This window comes from Leptonychotes weddellii, chromosome 5 (genome assembly GCF_054177405.1).
Source record: "Leptonychotes weddellii isolate Sample4059 chromosome 5, ASM5417740v2, whole genome shotgun sequence".
In the NCBI taxonomy this organism is placed as follows: Eukaryota; Metazoa; Chordata; class Mammalia; order Carnivora; family Phocidae; genus Leptonychotes; species Leptonychotes weddellii.
Genome location: NC_138373.1, coordinates 78,145,320 through 78,163,191, shown reverse-complemented (window position 1 = coordinate 78,163,191; position 17,872 = coordinate 78,145,320). Strand labels below are relative to the sequence as shown.

The window sequence follows — 17,872 nt, the reverse complement described above, 5'->3', positions numbered from 1 at the left end:
GGAGGGGTGGGGTGTGCCCTGCAGCCCATGAGATCCTGAGTGTCTGGGAAAAGGGCTATGAGTGTAACTCCTGGGGAGTGCCCAGAGGGGTTTCCTACAAGGTAGAGGTGGGCATCCAGCCAAGTTTAGAAGCAAAAAGCCTGTGGACCCAAACTGGTGTGGAACATGCTAGTAGTTGAGGGGTTGCTGCTGGGGTGGAGATATGTGGTTTCCTGTTTTTAAGTAGATGTAAAGAGACTGATGGAAAAGAAAAAAGATAAAGACTCAAAGCTGTCAAACATTAAACTGTTTTCCCCTAAAGAATTTTTCTGGTGGTGTAAGAGAAATGCATAATGAAAACCTCCCTTCAAGTACTATGGGATTTAACCATCAAGGGGGAGGTGTGGTAGAACATATTGTTATTTACTCATCGGTCACAGAGGGATCGATTTCTGCCACTAGCAAAGACCACTTATTAAATTCCTGCAGTCGGGAATGCCTGGGTGGCTCAGTCGATTAAGTGTCTGCCTTCGGCTCAGGTCATGATCTCAGGGCCCTGGGATCGAGCCCCACGTTGGGCTCCTTGCTCAGTGGGGAGTCTGCTTCTCCCTCTGCCTGCTGATCTCCCTGCTTGTGCTCTCTCTCTCTCTGTCTGTCTCTCTTTCTCTGAAAAATAAATAAAAATCTTAAGTATATATATATAAAATTCCTGCATTCAGATGGGCAGAAAAATCATTGCTGTTGTTGCTAAAAATAGCTCTTTACATCTGAGAGGACTAAAAGCAAACAGGGAAGGCACCAAATAATTTATTAAGAGATAGGTTCTACAAAAATCCAATTAGCCCCGCTAGGATACCTGCCTCGCAAGCCTTCAAAATGCCAAGGACTGAATTTGGTGACCCTTAGAAGTGCTTTAGGCATGATCTGAAATTCTTCCCTTTAGAGGATGCTCCAGTCAGCATGTTTTATAAACCTAGTCTGTTATTAAACTCTAGACTTAGGGTTACTTGTGGCCTGGGTCTGATCAAGCCCTGGCTATTCTTCCATGCAAGGTCCAGGAAGGCAGACTGCTCTCCCTGAGAGGCCCTTCCCATAGTCACCCCTTTCACATGGAGAGCCACTGAAATCAGGATTAGCATCTTGGCGCCTCCCTGCAGGAATGATTAAGCAAGGGAAAGCGAGAGGTCTGTGCTTGCCCAGGAGGTTTGGCCACAGGGAGACATCACGGATCGTTGCCATTGCTTTGTTTTGCTAAGTGTACAAGAAAACATCCCTCCCAAATCTAGATATGATGCAAGCATAGTAATAAGATCATCTTACTCTTGTGTGAGATGTGCAGAGTTCTGAGAGAAGAGTTCCTTCTCCATTCAGGATGCACAGACCCGGCATGTGTGGAATGACTGTGTTAAAGCTGAACCAAAGCCGACCGGCATGTTCCAGGGATGGGGATTTAGTCCTTCCTTGCTTGGGAGAGCATGAATTTGTCCATAGGGAAGTAGGCTGGGAGCAACATTGAGGTTCTGTTGTTAGTGGAAGCTCAGCACAGCAAAGCCATTGGGATGGGAAGATCGGCCTGGGCCAATTAATGGGAGCAAAATATAGTACAAATTTCTGCTAGCAGGAAGAGAGAAGCCCCAGGGACTAGAAACAAAGCCGATAGGGAGAGAGAACCAACATCTGTTGAGTGCCTTCTATAGGTGAAGCCTGGTGGTAGAAACTTTCAAAGTCACCAAAAAAAAAAAAAAAAAAAAAAAAAGAACCAGCAGCTGCAATGCCTTAGAAGGACATTTTAGGAAATGTCCCGTGGGGGAAATTTTCTCTAATCCCACAATCTGGGTGTCCTTATCCGTAGGCAGTGTTATGCTGTCCGAGGCCCTGGATGAAAGCCCACACTGGCATACCCAGGGACGGCTCTCATGTTGTTCCTGCAACTTCAATGTTTATCACTTCTGTGAGCACTTCCCAAATCGCTCTGGGCCGTGTCACACTCTGGTGTCCACAGCCAGAGCTGGTACGAAGGCACCTGATCTTTCTTAAAGGGGCTGATATTCTCAGTACCCGTGGTTACAGATCGTGTCTTTGCTTCTCTTCGTGCTGAATTTAAAACTTCTGTGACTGTACCGAGTTATGGCAGTCTAGTGTTTTGCTTAATAATGACTTCCTTGATGCAGTTTTTGTCGAGGATTATTTAAAATAAATACCTGTGGAAATACCGAGCGTGGTAACTTCACAGGGCAGCCACTCAGCAGAGATGAATGGCCCCGCCGAGTTCTCTCTCCTTTTGCACAGGAATCTGGGTTAGAAGAGTATACTGTGACTACACAGGGAAGAAAGAATGTATGGTTTCTCTCACCCAGGCAAGTGTTAAAGAATTCTGCTTCTGCGCATCTGTATCCTTCTCTGGACTGATTTTAATATTTATTGTATCTAACAAGACACTGTCCTCTCAGGCACTGAGTTGGTTCTCCTCATCCAGCTTTGCAATTTCAGATGTTCTTCACAGAGCTAAGATGGTGGAGAGCTGCCCTGAGGAGCCCAGGAGGCACCAATCCCTCCATGTTGCTAGGGAAGCCTGAGAAACCACAGAGGACTCCAGAGCCAAGACAGCTTCTGGTGTCCCGAGGGATCAACTTGGATTCCCCAAATAAGCCCAGTCACCAGGCCGGCAGCAAAGCAGACCCAAATCCTTGACTGGCTCTGACATGTCGGCCATCCTTCAGGGATGACCCAACTCTCCACGTATCCTGGTCAGCAGGGAGAGGACATGACAGGGTGACAGAGAAAGCTAATGCTTGCATCAGCTTCTCTGATGGAAATCCCCCTACTTCTGGCGCTTCCATATTTCTCTGTCCCTCTGTCATCTCCACCTCTTCTATCTCATATTCATGACCTGTGCATCTAAAGGCATGATCTGGCAACTTTGGAACATGAGTTCAGTCTCCACAGTATTTTGCTCCAGAGCCAAAGGGAATTCTCTCCACTGGTTGTGCCTGTTGTCTTTTGTCATTTCTCATCATTCGCAGAGTGAACTCTGGCTTCCATGAGGAAAGGGAGCAATAAATAGAATCTAAAATTAAATTGTTCGTGAGGAAGTTTTTAAAGAAGTATAATAGTGACATTCCCATTTTAAGCTTGATTCAGTTAATAAACAGTTCTCGCAATTCCCAGAACTTCTTGTGTCTTCCGTACTCCTCAAAGAAACAAAATCTATTTTTAAGATGGAAGGAGTGGACATTGTCAACACCGCAGAGACGAGGGAAAGCGTTTGGTGCCTCAGCAGCCAGCTACCTCACTTCACAGAGGCTGTGCCTCATGACAGACAGCCCCGCAGGGCAGGGTTCGGAGGAAGAGAACGGGTAGTTTATTGAACACCTACTATTGGCCAGGATCATCTGAGAGCTTTTCATGTGTTTCCCCAACTCTTCAACCCCATAAAGAAAGAGCATTATTTCCACACTACTGGTGGAAAATCTGGGGCTGAGCAAGGCTGATCATTTGCTTAGTTAGGTCCTGCAATAAGGCAACGCAGAACCACATTTTGAATCTCTGGCCCACCAAACTCAAAGTCCAGGTCCTAGTAGGCCTTAAAGATCACCTTTCTTTGAATTAACCAGGTGATCTGTTTCATCTGAACTCAAGAGTTTCACCTTTCCTTGCCCCCTGCTGCTTTGGAACTGCATCAATGAACCAGACAAGGGGGCTCTATCCTGAGATTGGTGCAAATTCTTAAGTGTATTTCACTTTCAGTGTCTTGGACAATGCACTGGATTTGCAAGCAAAACCACCAATTTGTGCTATGGCAGTCCCACCATGAGTGACCGCTCTAATTTAATGTGGCATTTTAATTGAGCCTGAGAGAATTAAGTTTCTATCTCAGCATACCCCAAGCTTACACTACTTTGCTGCATAGCAAACATGAGGGTGTGAGGGGCTCACTGTGAAAAGTCATCTGTGGAGGCATCTGTGAAGCAGAAGATAAAGATAATGAGCAGTAAGCACACACACACACACACATGCACACACACAAAACCGCTATGTGCTTTGGGTCCTGATGGGACTAACCTTGTTAAACATGTAATTCTTTGTTCTCCATTTCACTTTTACTGTGTAAAAAAACCAACGTCAAAACGACCTCCAAGCAAATGAAACAACTCTGCTTTTTGTGGAACAGTGGGTGAGCTGCAGAGGAAGGTGAGAAAAGGCCAGCCAGAATGTTCTACACAGATGGCCTGGGTCTTCCCCAACCCCACCTCCACTTCCTCTTTTCTTGTTTCAGAGGCTTCTTTAAATTAAGGAGCGTTCGAGTCATTGAATTAGGAAGAGGCCTCAGAGGTCCTTCTAAGGCAATGATTTCATTTTGCCGAGGACAAAACTGGAGCGCAGAAAGGGTCAGGGACTTGTGCAAGGGAACATGGGGCAGAGTGGCCCTGAAACCCTCTTTATGTGACGCTTCCCTGCCTCGCTAAAGCCGGCAGAGTTTTGCCAAACAGCACATTTCCTGCTGCCTGCGCACCCTCCGGATAGATTTCCAAGATAACTAATGGATTCTATAATTTCATTTTTACTTCTTACTAAAGACAGCTAGAGCAACAGAGCATAGTGCCTGTGAGCCAGACGAGGTGGCCCAGACAGTAATTCTGCCCCTTACACAATAGGTCATCCTCGGCAAGCTACTTGTCTGAGCTTTAGTTTCCTAACCTATAGAAGAGAATGATGACCATGCCTGCCCCTAGGCTGTAGTGAGGACTGATGAGCTAATCCTCGCAACAGAATTTAGCATTATGTATGGTAACTATCATAATTATCATCATCAATAATAAAGCCAGTTGTTCTTTAGATGATACTCGAAGGTAGTCTGTAGAATTTCCATAAAATGCCGGTTCTCTCTTTCGCAGGCATATCCCACTGTAAAATGGGGGGATAAAGAGAGAGGACTAATAAGGTGCGGTTAAATATGTACACACATAGAGTTTGGGAAATCATTATCAAACTCTATAAGCCATGATGGCTGAAGCTTTGGCAGAATCTGAGGTTCCCCAGAGATGAACTGTGAAATTAAAAAGGCTGTTTCTTTGTGTTTCACACAAACTTGAGATAATAAAACAGAGATTGGATACGTCTCTTCTGTACACAAGTGAAATAAGGTAACCGAATGCCTGCAATTCAGCTGACGCACGACCTCAGGGCAAGACAAATCTACAGATGGAGAACTTAGAAAGGAAAAGCACCTAGAGGTGGTCTGCTCCAACCCCCCCCCAAACCTCAAGAGGAGAATAAGATCCACAGTGGGTGAACCGTTTGCTCAGGGCGTGACAGCTGATTAGTCTCAGATTTATTAATAAGAATATCAAGATCTAGATGACTGAGAAATTGACTTGCCAATGATCACACAGATGTTATTGAATCCTGTCCTAGATCATGTCTTTGTCTTTTTCTCTCCCTTTCTCTCTCTCTTTCTCTCATTCTCCTTTCAAAATTGAGATCTCAGGGTGCAGAATAACAATTCCCTGCAGGTATGGAAATCACCTTGAGCTAGGTAGTGGGTAGGTGTGGTGTTATCTTCTGATGGTCAGACTTCAAGCAGATGACTTGTTAGAACCAAGCGATATATTCCAGAGAGTTCTGTCCAAGAGGGCCAAGACATCCTTATCTGTAGATAGGCTTCCTGATGTATGGTTTTTGGTTTTTTTAAGATTTTATTTATTTATTTGAGAGAGAGAGAGTGGGAGAAGGAACAGAAGAGGAGGGAGAAAGACAAGGAGATGGAGACTCTGCACTGAGTGTGGAGCCGGATGCAGGGCTCGATCCCAGGACCCTGAGATCATGACCTGAGCCAAAACCAAGAATCAGACACTTAACTGACCAAGTCACCCAGGCACACCGGTTCCTGGGTGTCACCAGAGGAGAACCTCTCTCTTCTGATTAATCTCATCTGGGTTGCTCTTCATCTGCCCCTTAATGATTGTCCTCAAGCTACCCACAACCTACAATCTCCAACCACTGCATCCTTCATTATTTTTCCAACCAGTTCATTCACTTTCCCTGAGTGTTATTTGGAATATGAGTTGAGCTGGTCACGATATCTATTATGCTGTCTCGAGAGGCTCAGCTATGAGTGGTGCTGAGTCTTCAGCTGAGGAAAGAGTTGCCATAGGAACAAGCCTGCATGCTTCCTTCCTGCACAGGAAGTGGACCTGGGCATTGCAATGCTGTTTGCAGACTTGATCAAGCTCATGGTGTTTGGCTTCTTATTTTGTTAGAAGAGGATCGATGAGCCAAGGGATATCATTTCTTTTTATTCTCTGTTTTTTCCTTCTTTTTCTGTTAAAGTTGTTTTTGTTTGGCTTCCCTTCCAAATTATTTTCTTTTCTGATGCCAGTGAGGGAGACACTGAAACTCAAAACCACAGCTAATTTTGGCCAGAGATAGCTTCACCCCCTGGGGAACTTGACAGAGGTTTGCAGACTCACTCAGGATGAGATGTGCTAGATATTGTCTAGAGTTGTACCACCTAGGAACAATGTAATCTTTAACCACAGGCAGGGAGGACACTCTCGAGGGAGGACTGCAGGACCCATATTTCCCCAAATAGCTCCATTGCTGCCAGCCACGGGCTGAAATTCTTCCAGTAGAGACTCCTTCCTATTTATTTAAGGACACTGAAGTTCATCCAGCTATGGAAATTTGGGCATTTCTCTTAACCTCTGAGTTTCAATTTTCTCAATGATTACATGACAGGTTGGAATATCTCACCTCTAGGGTTCCTTTCTGCTCTGAAAATCTCTGACTATACACGGCTTAAAACGAATAATTTTTTAAATCTATTATTCAGTCACTAACAATTAAGTGCGAATCATTTTATTAGAATCTCCCCTCCATAGTTTAACACATAACAAGTAAACGTAGATGATGAGGGAAGAAGACAGACTCCTGGGTATACCGAGGTGAGGCCTTAGAGAATAACATCACTAGTCATCTGGCAAGAGGAGGAAGACACTAAAAGGGAAGGGGATCCAGAAAAGGGAGATCAATGGAAGGTAAAGGTAAAATAAAGACATGCTAATCCTTCACATTTTTTCTGGAGGAATTTAAAGAGTCTTTTGTTATTTTATGCCATTTCAAAAGAACAGAAGATCTTTAGATACAGAGCCAAATAAGTCAAACCAGGGGGGTTTATAAAATGCTTAAATTATTCGATTATCATGGGAGATTCAAGAGAAGCACAGAACCTGGTACTTGCTGCCCTCAGGGAGTTATTAGCAGTGCTGGATGGGAACCATTCAGACAACTTAGGCAGGTGTTACAATGTTGCACGACTTACCTTTGAAGTATCGCAGGATTTCAGGGAAAGATTCAATTAATGGGAAGAAGCCAACCGTTTCTTTGACCGTACAAACAACAAGCGATGGTTTCAAAACACAGGGGGTCAAAGATTGTACGATGCTAAGAGCTTGGACACTAGAGGAGTGGCTGGATTAAGAGGACTGCAGTTATTCCTATAATTGTTTGAACTGGGGCTATCTGCTCATTATTTGGGACTGCTTGTGTTATGTTGTTTCACTTGGACATTATTCACAAATCAGCTATTTCTCTCTGGTCAGCTTTATTCGGTGAATAGGAGACATTTGCCATGGTACAGAGAAATTCAAGAAGTTCAGAGAAAAGACCAAAGGCATTCTCTGCTTATTGCATAAAAAAAATAATGAGATGAGATTAGGAAAAAATATCCTGGAAAATCACTGATGATTACAGAAGTCCATGAGGGCAAGGATGGTGTTACCAGCAGCCCCGCAAACTTGTTCATATCCATTGACTTTTGGCTAATGGACTATCATTCTCTCTCCCTCTCTCTGAAATAGATCAAAATGACTGAAAAGGACCCAGAAACACACCTGGAAGAGGATGTCGATGAGCTGGACAGCAAGCTCAATTACAAGCCTCCACCCCAGAAGTCTCTGAAAGAGCTACAGGAGATGGACAAAGATGACGAAAGTCTGATCAAGTACAAGAAAACACTCCTGGGGGACGGCCCTGTGGTGGCAGGTGTGTGTGTGTGGAGCGGGATGGGGGGCAGGTGTAGAAGAAAGAGACCACGTGTTGTCAGAGCTAAGCGAGTGAGGCACAGTCTATATGTGCTGCATAAAGTTAAAGACCGTAGGATGAAGTCTTCTTTGGAGATAAAGTGCAAGTCAGCATTGAAATAGGCAAAAAGTACACATGCGGAGGAATTAGAAAGAACCCCCGACTACCACTTAGAACTGTATTCTCTCCATCTCTCACATTTTCTCTCCTTCTCCTCTTTCTCTTTCTCACTCCTTCCTTACCTAATACTCCATCTCTTCCACAGACACAATGGCAGAATAAGGTAGACAGGGACAGTTCCTACCTAGCAGGAACTTGCCCACAGCCACCCAGGAAATGTTTGCTGTTGACAACTAAGGTGGACCTCCAAGTGCCTGAAGCAGAAATAGCACTGCTCTAATTTATAAGGCCATTGAGCCCAACATGGGGAACCTGCCACTTGCCTTTCTATTGCCACTCCAGACAGAGATACCACTCTTCTTATGTTCCCTCTCTCCGACTTGAAATGTACACACACTGCACACACGTGTCTCTGCCCTAGGCTTATGTTCTCTTTTGAATCCTGCAGACCCGACAGCCCCCAATGTCACGGTTACCCGGCTTACCCTGGTGTGTGAGAGTGCCCCAGGACCAATCACCATGGACCTCACTGGTAAGTGGACACATCTGTTCTGTCCCAAGGGGCCTAGTGATATCACGGGGAAAACTTAGTCTCTGTCCCCTCTCCCAGCAAAAGGAAGCGCCAGTAAGGTGAATCCCAGACACATGTATGCTGGGACCAGTTCACAAATCGTTGCTCTCAGGATACACAGTCGCTCAGTGAAAAGCCCAATCTCGGTCTCTGTTTAATTGAAGAAGGTGCAGTCCTAAGTATTGGATCTATTTACTTGTATCGTCATATTTACTTCAGATTTTTATCTTCACACAGCAGCAAGGGAATTACTATTCATGTGAAAAGACATGATGGGGGCACGTGGGTGGCTCAATTGGTTAAGCGTCTGCTTTTGGCTCAGGTCATGATCCTGGAGCCCCAGGATTGAGTCCCGCATCGGGCTCCCTGCTCAGCGGGGAGCCTGCTTCTCCCTCTGACCCTACCTCCTTTCATGCTCTCTCTCTCTCAAATAAATAAAATCTTTAAAAAAATAAAAAGACTGATGATGGAAATATTACAAAGCAAGCTGAATGCTTCTAACATGTAATCTTTATACAATCTAAACATCAGAGAAAATTGACCGTATATCAACTAGAGAACTTCCGTGAAGGCAAGAAGCCATCTAAAATCTTTTAATTAGTGCTGGGAATGCCACTGTTAAATACGTACTATTTTAGCTTAAAGCTCTGATTCTTGTATAAGCGACTTCCCCCACTAGAGACGTACAGATTAGGATGTTATTTCCTTTCCTCTTATTGTGACAATGGTCAAGTCCTTTCCTGACACTTAAATCTTGAGGAGATAGAGAGGCTGAGAAGGTGGGTATTATGGGAGAAATGTGCATCTGAGAGGAATGAGGGAAGGCCCACGGAGCCGGGAGAAAATTATTCCCAGATTCAAAAGGTGGACTCATGAGACAGAGCAAAGCCTGACTCCAGAACAGTAGGCTCAGCAGCTAGGTGATTCCTCTCTCACAGTACATATCCACTCTTTACCTTATATGACCTTATTTGTCTGAAGGAGGAAATCCGAGGCTGAGAAGACACACTTCCCCTTCAACTGAAACCATTACAGCAGACAAAAATTCACCTACCTCCACATTCTAGCACCTCTCTAGGAGAATCTCTCTCTCCCTTTCTCTCTTTCTTTTTCTCACCAGGACTCAGGCCTCTTCCTGTGTGAAATTGTGTAATGCTAGCAGGTACAACCGTCAGTTTGTGAGATGAGGTCTGATTTAGCACTAAGGAAATCTAAGGGCCTGACCACATCGCAGGGAAAACTCAGTCTCTTTCACTTTCCCAGCATCGGGATGCCCAAATTTGGTTTTCAAGAAGCTACTGAGGTGAATCCCAGTACACACACACACACACATATAATACACATAATATATATATTATGTGTACAAAATATATAGTATATATTATATATGTATAATATATGTACATACTATATGCATATATACATATCTATACATTATATATACATATAATACACATAGTTATATACAAAATATATAGTATATGTATTATATACAAGTAATATAGGTATATAATACACATAATATATAGTATATATACAAAATATAAGTATATTGTATACATACTACATACACATAGTGTGTGCATGAATATATATATATACTTGCATACATATATATATGATATGAAGCACATGCCCAGAGCTATACAAAACACACACATACACACATAGACACACATACACATACATTTACCCCTGAATGTCAAATGATACAGGACCACACTGGGAAAAGAACAGAGAGTGATTACCTCTCTAACCAGAGTACAGGAATTAGAGTCAGATCCTGGTTTTATGGGGCCCAAAGCTTTTATCACTTAAGTGACTTTCCTTAAGAAAACTAATATGAGATTACAAATGCAAATGCAAAAGTAAGTACAAAAGTGAATATGAGAATATATATCTAGAATGATAAAAGGGAGCCAAAACAAGTAAATTTTTTAAAGCTAGAAAATGTCACAAACATCACCAAATCTACGAAAACAAATAGCTGGTGCTCTTACATAATATTTTTCTTATTAATTTATTTGAGGGGTAGGGACACATTCTTTAATCATCTTTTTGTTTGGCCACTTATGTAATATCATTTTCAGTAGAGAAAATAGAAAGATAATTCAGATTTTCCTCTAGGATGGCTAATTAAAACTTGTTTTTATTATTAACAATTAGAAAAGACATTGTCGGGGCAGCTGGTTGGCTCAGTGGTAGAGCATGCATCCCTCGATCATGAGGTCATGAGTTCAAGCCCCACTTTGGGCATGAAGCCTACTTAAAAAAAAAAAGGCATTATCATACATAGTTCATTGCTGATCATATCTTGTATATTTTAGGGGTGTCATCAAATTTGGGGGAGAAAGCACTATCACATTATTCTCATATCTAGCTGTAAGATTTCAGGCATTTCAAGTGTGTGTGTGTGTGTGTGTGTGTGTGTGATCTCAAATATTCTTCGAACTGAAGGCCATGTGGACCATGTTATTCTGACGGCCCCAGCAAACTGCTCTGGAGTTTAAACTCCATTCATCTCCTTGTATTTCTCCTTCTGAGGAGAATAAACTCTCTCTAAATCCACTTCTACAGGAGATCTTGAAGCCCTCAAAAAAGAAACTTTTGTGCTAAAGGAAGGTGTTGAATACAGAGTCAAAATTCACTTCAAAGTAAGTATCTTGCCCTGTATGTTTTCATAAAGTCTACATTCTTCCTATAATCAGAGAAAGAAAAAAATCATCTTGCATTACCATGTTGTCATAGTTTTTTGTTTCTTTTTTTTCCCCCCTGGATCTGGACTGTCTCTCCCCAACTCTGAGCTCTACCTGTTGAGGCCCACCCCTGCTTCCCACCTTTTCCCTACCAGGACCCTCTCCCTGAACTCTCCGTTGATCACTTAACCAACAGGACCCCTCTGTGAACTCCGAATGCTCCCAACCATGAAGCACACCCTGCTTTATATTGTACCAGTTTTGCCATTTCTTCCCTGTACAGTCCAAGCACCCTGAGAAAGGGAGAGATTATATATCTCTTCTTTCCAACATTTTACACAAAACTTTGTAAATGATATTTAGTGAATATGTATTGAGACATCGATACATGAATGAATCGATTAATAGTAAAAAATGGAACAGATAGAGCCTCAGTTCTAATTGCTCAATGATTATATAAATCCAGGGAGTGTGGACCTTGGTAAATAACTGGAAATTACAATGATAGTTGTGGAGCAAGCAAATATGAAAGAGCAAGACTAAACAGGAGATAAATTGACATAATGAATAGACACATACACCAATGATCGGCCAAAAGCAAAAAGAAAAATAATCTTGGCTGAAACCAAGTAAGTCAGAAATGTACTGTTTGCTCTTAATTGCTTATATTTGCTTTGGTTGCCCTTCTCAGCCATATCCTGCAGGGCAGGGCCCTTCAAGGCCACCAAGGAAGACCCCATCTGCCCTCTGTGTTTGCACACTGAGCTCTTCTTACGCCCCAGTGCAGGATGAATTCAGGGTCTAGGAACAATCCCTGTGTTCCACATATAAATATGCCTCAAAATAATTTCATTCTGAAAATAGTTGTTGATGCCTACTCTATAATATGCACTGAGCTATGGCTCACTTGCTTATTTCCTATAGTATTATTTATTATCGAAGCACCTAAGAGTTTGATATCACATCCAAATATGCCTAGAATTATATCCAAGGCATTGTATCCCAATATGCTTAGAATGGGTTACACACTGGCTTAATTTTTAATCATTAAAACTACTACCTTAATTTATCAATTTAGTAAGCCAGTTGAAACCAAATGAAACAGGACAAGTAAATATTGATGGGAATAAGATCAGAAGGAAAGGTCTGGGGCATGGGCTTCAGCTATGGGTGGGAAGGCCAAAGAGAATGTAGCAAGCGGTCAGTGTTACACATTAGGGTGCTGGAGGACGGGGGCACAGAAAGGGGTTTTCAAGTCCCATCTGCTGCAGACACTTAGCATTTTCTCAAATAAGAGAAAAACCACTCTCTCTATATAACCCACACAAAGTTTAACCAACCTGTCCCAGCATGGAGCTACCATCAGAAGAAGCACCAGCTCAAAACTGTAAATAACTGAGAAGCAATTTAAATCTTTACTGACATCTGTTGAAAAATACCCAAGAAAGTTTGCATTTATAACACCAGCAACAGATCCTAAAATCCTCTTGCGTTATCTCTCTCTTAATTGCACTCCGTGTTCTTCTCTTTCTCCAACACCCCGCTCCCCACCCCCCTGCTTTTGGAGAGAGCGTCATGGCTCTCTCCAAAACCTGGTTTGGGATGGTTCCTTTAGTTTCTTCGCCTTTTCCTTCTGCCTCCCAAGGAAATGTAGTATCTTTGACTTTCACAGCTCTCATGTCACCCAGGTTTTTTCCTCCTGGGGTGAGGGGGAGTGACGGGGAGAAGCGTGCAGATGGAGGAAGAGAATATGATGAATATTCATATTTTTCTCTTACCCATCTCAAACATATTTATATTAAATGAACCCTCAGGGCACTGGGTGGCTCAGTTGGTTAAGCATCCCACTCTTGATTTCAGCTCAGGTCAGGATCTCAGGGTCCTGAGGCCGAGCCCCACGTTGGGCCCCAGGCTGGGCATGGAGCATGCTTAAGCTTCTCTCCCTCTCCCTCGGCCCCTCCCCCTTCTCTAAAAAATAAATAAATAAATAAAATGAACCCTCTGTGGAGCAGTAGAAAAAACAAGGGACTCTGATTTGAAGTCCTTATTGCTGAGCAGCACTCACCATTCCCGTTTTTCAGACTTTTTGCCACCAGACCACATCTCCCACGAGGCCCAAAGGACGAGCTTAGAGACTTCCAGAAAAAGGCATTCACTTTTTTCTACTTGCATGAGCCACATCTGGCAGAGTAATCAGAAAGTTCGGGTGTCATTTTCGCACAATTTCTTCCATGAGGCTGTTTGCATTCTGTCTGCTTTTGATAGATCCATACCATAGATTTTACCGAGTGACAGTCTGAAACCTAAGCTGGTGGTGTTCACAGCTGTGACTCCTCGTCGCCCACACAGCAGAATGTCGCACTGATAAATGGGTTTAATCACTCTGTCCAAAACAAAAAGGCAGCCATAATTACCATGGGGCGAAATTATGTGAAGATGCTTTCATTCTTCATCTTGGCGAACAATTCAGCAGGCTGTCCAACTACTGACGCAACGTTCGCTTTGATTGTATAAACACGAGCCCTGAAGAAAACTAATGGACAGCGCAGGTCAGGCCTAGGCAAAATGAATCATGGAAAAACAAAGTGCTTGGGCTGTGTATATTTTCATCCCGCTTTAGTGACCTTGCTTTGAAAGGCTTGGGGAAGTGGTGACATCTCAGACAACATCTGAAAAGAAGAGACCTCCACAGTGCTTGCCAGACACAAGTGGATTTCGCCCATTATTTTTATGCGGGGAGGATGTTTCTGTGGGGCAGAAGCTCCTCATCTTCAGACTCCAATCTCAGCGACGTTACGGGCACAACCCTCTTCCAGACCTGATTGATTTTCCATGACAGCTTTTCTCCTTGTTGTTTGTTTTTCATGCTAGGTGGATCATTTCTGAGGTTAGGGTTTTCAGGTCCTCACATAACAATTTCCATTGGCACCTTTGTAGCCTTTCCTAAGACAAGGACTGTCTTCTGGCCAATAGTTTCAGGCAGGGGGAGCTCAAGACCATTCTTTGGACCTTTAGAGGAAGGCGAAATGTAATGAAGAACATTGAGACAGTGTTTTACTTAAGTAGCACTGCCCCCAACCGAACAGCACAGTATTCGATGATTAAAACCAGGTTGGCAATGTTGAATCTTACGATCGCCTCTTTCTAATCTCTGCCTCGCCACCCACACTAAATGATAATACTTATTCTGAATTAAATCTTAACCTTCTTTCATCCTCAAAGAAGAACTCAAAGGAGACTCAGCTAGATAGGATAAGCATGAAGGATAAGGGAAAATGAAAGGCTGCTTTTAATCTGAATTGCTTGGATCCTTCCCACCTACAGGTGAACAGGGATATTGTGTCGGGCCTGAAATATGTTCAGCATACCTACCGGACTGGGGTGAAAGGTAAGGGACCCACACTTCACACTGTCCCAAACTCTGCTCCCCACTGATACTTGAACTTCTGCTTATCAACAATTTTAGTCATAGACTCATTTAAGAATCTGACAAAAAGCTGTGGACACTCTCCCTAGGAAAGAGCACACATACACCTCTGACCTAGACATTAATGGCAAGGCCTACATTCAGAGATCTAGTTTAGACTAGGTCAAGGACTAACCTTCAGCATTTGGCTTCTGTGATTTAAGTTTATTATTCACAAGGGGGAAGAGTAACCAAGATAAGTTTGAATATGGGGCGCCTGGGTGGCTCAGTCGTTAAGCGTCTGCCTTCGGCTCAGGTCATGATCCCAGGGTCCTGGGATCGAGCCCCGCATCGGGCTCCCTGCTCAGCGGGAAGCCTGCTTCTCCCTCTCCCACTCCCCCTGCTTGTGTTCCCTCCCTAGCTGTCTCTTTCTCTCTGTGTGTCAAATAAATAAATAAAATCTTTAAAAAAAAAAAAAAAGATAACTTTGAATAAAAACGGAGGCAAAAAAAAGCACTTCAGAGGTATAAACTTAAGTGTCAGAGAAATCCAAGACTGGAAGGTTCTATCCAGCGGCAAGTGTGGTTTTTTTGGGAATGGGAGTTGTAAGTAGCGTGTGGGCAGGTGTGGAGTGGGGATGGGGAAGCAGGGGGCAGCCCTTAATTTTTAAAACAAAGAAATGGAATTCTTTCTAGAATTAGGAAAAGCTGTGATTGAGACACAATACAACACTATTTGAGCTGCCGTTGCTCTTGAAAAGTTGTACCTAAACTGTACGTGCCTTGGGGAACTGCCTTCAGTTTCCTTCCATTATTATGGGCAGGGAGAAATGAAAATTGGAAAGGTGATGGAAATACTTGTACAGTTCCCTTTTGCCTCGGGGGCTCTCTTCTTCCAGGGGTGGGAAACAGTAAGGCACAGGTCAGTTCCCCCAAATTAAACAAAGGATTCGAGGGGAAATCGTTTGACAAATTTGCATGACTTGGACGACCATTCAATTACTCAGATCCCACAGAAGGCTGTTGACCTGGAAGATCTTAACTGGTCTTTCCAGGACCAAGTCTCATGAAAAAAAATAGTTCAACTTCCTATTTTCCCTTGGGTCTAGAGTCTATGTTGCCTCACTTAGGCAAGAGGACGATGATATGTCTGTAGCTGTTTCTCCAAACTTATTCATAACACTTAACAGCTAACTACACATTGCCTGCCTATCTGCCTGCCTACCTTTAGTTATACTTTCTAATGCCCTCTTTTTCTTAATATATGTCCCAGTTATTCACCTATTAATAATTTTGGTTGGCTCTTTTCAACATTTGTTCCAGTTCTTCACTTTTTTTTTTTTTACCGAAGTATTGGTTCTCCCTTTCCATCCAAGTCTTCCATCCATGAGTTCTGTTCATTCTGATCACCAGCTGTTGTTACCTTACCTCCCACAATGGATATGTTCATAGGATAATAGTTTGTAGATAGAAAATCCTTGAAGTTCATTATATAAAGAAAGAAATAGAGGCCCAGAAATGTCATATGACGTGAGTGGTTGCAGAGCCAAGACCAGAACTCGGGTCTCAATTAATGAAGGACTTTTTTAATGGTATAACCTGTTACATCTCTATAAGAGTCTTGATCCCCGTAGATTTAAGGTGCTGATTTCCCAACTTTTCTGACAGCATCAGCTGTGAGGTTTTTTAAAAGCATTGATTCTTGGAGTGCCTGGGTGGCCCAGTCGGTTAAGCTCCTGCCTTCAGCTCAGGTCATGATCCCCAGAGTCCTAGGATCAAACCCCTGTATCCGGCTCCCTGCTCAGTGAGGAGTCTGCTTCTCCCTCTCCCTCTGACCCTCCCCCTGCTTGTGGTCTTTCTTGCTCACACTCTTTCAAATAAATAAATAAAAATCTTAAATAAATAAATAATAAAATAAAATAAAAACACTGATTCTTGACACTGCCCATAGCAGATTACTGATCCATAGTCTCTGATAGTGAAACTGTATTATTATAAGGCACTCCAATTAAAAATATATATATTTTAAAGGTTAAAAAAAAAAAAAAAAAAAGATGCCCAGGTAAATGTGATGTTTACCCAGGCTTGGAAACTATGGCTTTTGGTTTTGGTCACTGTAGGCTGTGCTCCAAATTTTCCAGTTTTCTGTCTTTGCTTTTCCTCTGTCAAATGCTTACCCTAATGACCTTGTCATTCTTCCTAGTGGACAAAGCAACGTTTATGGTTGGCAGCTATGGGCCTCGGCCAGAGGAGTATGAGTTCCTGACTCCAACTGAGGAGGCTCCCAAGGGCATGCTGGCCCGAGGCACTTACCACAACAAGTCCTTCTTCACCGACGATGACAAGCACGACCACCTTACCTGGGAGTGGAACCTGTCCATTAAGAAGGAGTGGACAGAATGAGTGCATCTGCCCATCCCTTTCCCTACCTTGCCACCCAGAAGTACCCTCTCAGTCATGTTCACCACCTTGTCCCTCCTCCATGTTCACAGCTGGATCCCTTCCCCAATGCTCCCCACATTCTGTTATCCACACATCTTATCCCACAATGTCTCTCAAAGTGTTCCCTAAGCACGACATGCTTAAAACCCAGGCTTTAATCCAGCGCATTTCTTCTGGTCCCGCATCATGGCCAGAACTTCAAAATTGTTCATTTCAATACCCAGTCATTTAATGTTTCCTTCTATGTTTCCCATTTGAGCAACTAGAGGCCAGGAAATTGGCAAACCACCACCAACAGTCCTTTTGCCTTGGGTTCCAGTAGCTCATTCCCATCCCTGGATTCTTCTGTGGTTGCTGCTGGCTCAGTGAAGGTCCCTAATCACATTCCCTACCAGTTGAGGTTCTTCTTTTCTGGGAGACTGTAAACAGCACAAGAGAGTAAATAAAACAATTAAATGATCCAACTGAGACCCTCATTTCCCTGCTTTCTTCCTTCAAACAAATATGATAACTAAATTGTTTACATTTGTTAGTTTCCTCAGAGGGCATGTGGGCTGGACACAGTAGAAAAGGTATT

The 17,872-nt window shown here is 43.2% G+C and overlaps 2 protein-coding genes across 4 annotated transcripts in view; one reads left to right on the top strand and one right to left on the bottom strand.

The window, feature by feature from the left end:
• PDE6H (phosphodiesterase 6H) overlaps positions 1–1,716 on the bottom strand; it is a 23,630-nt gene extending 21,914 nt beyond the window's left edge. Inside the window, exon 1 of one of the 2 annotated variants that reach the window (XM_031028639.2) lies at positions 1,300–1,716. In XM_031028639.2, coding sequence (XP_030884499.2) covers positions 1,300–1,346 — 47 coding nt within the window. In that variant the 5' untranslated portion in view covers positions 1,347–1,716. The remainder of the gene's footprint in view (positions 1–1,299) is intronic. The other variant, XM_081821281.1, reaches the window with a different exon arrangement.
• The window catches only part of ARHGDIB (Rho GDP dissociation inhibitor beta), an 18,119-nt gene extending 360 nt beyond the window's left edge, over positions 1–17,759 (top strand). The window contains exons 1-6 of one of the 2 annotated variants that reach the window (XM_081821279.1): positions 4,152–4,170; positions 7,839–8,022; positions 8,630–8,713; positions 11,330–11,406; positions 14,773–14,836; positions 17,057–17,759. In XM_081821279.1, coding sequence (XP_081677405.1) covers positions 7,845–8,022; positions 8,630–8,713; positions 11,330–11,406; positions 14,773–14,836; positions 17,057–17,256 — 603 coding nt within the window. In that variant the 5' untranslated portion in view covers positions 4,152–4,170; positions 7,839–7,844 and the 3' untranslated portion in view covers positions 17,257–17,759. Of the gene's footprint in view, positions 1–4,151; positions 4,171–7,838; positions 8,023–8,629; positions 8,714–11,329; positions 11,407–14,772; positions 14,837–17,056 lie in introns of those variants that run through there. The other variant, XM_081821278.1, reaches the window with a different exon arrangement.
• The last annotated feature ends 113 nt before the right edge of the window (positions 17,760–17,872 follow it).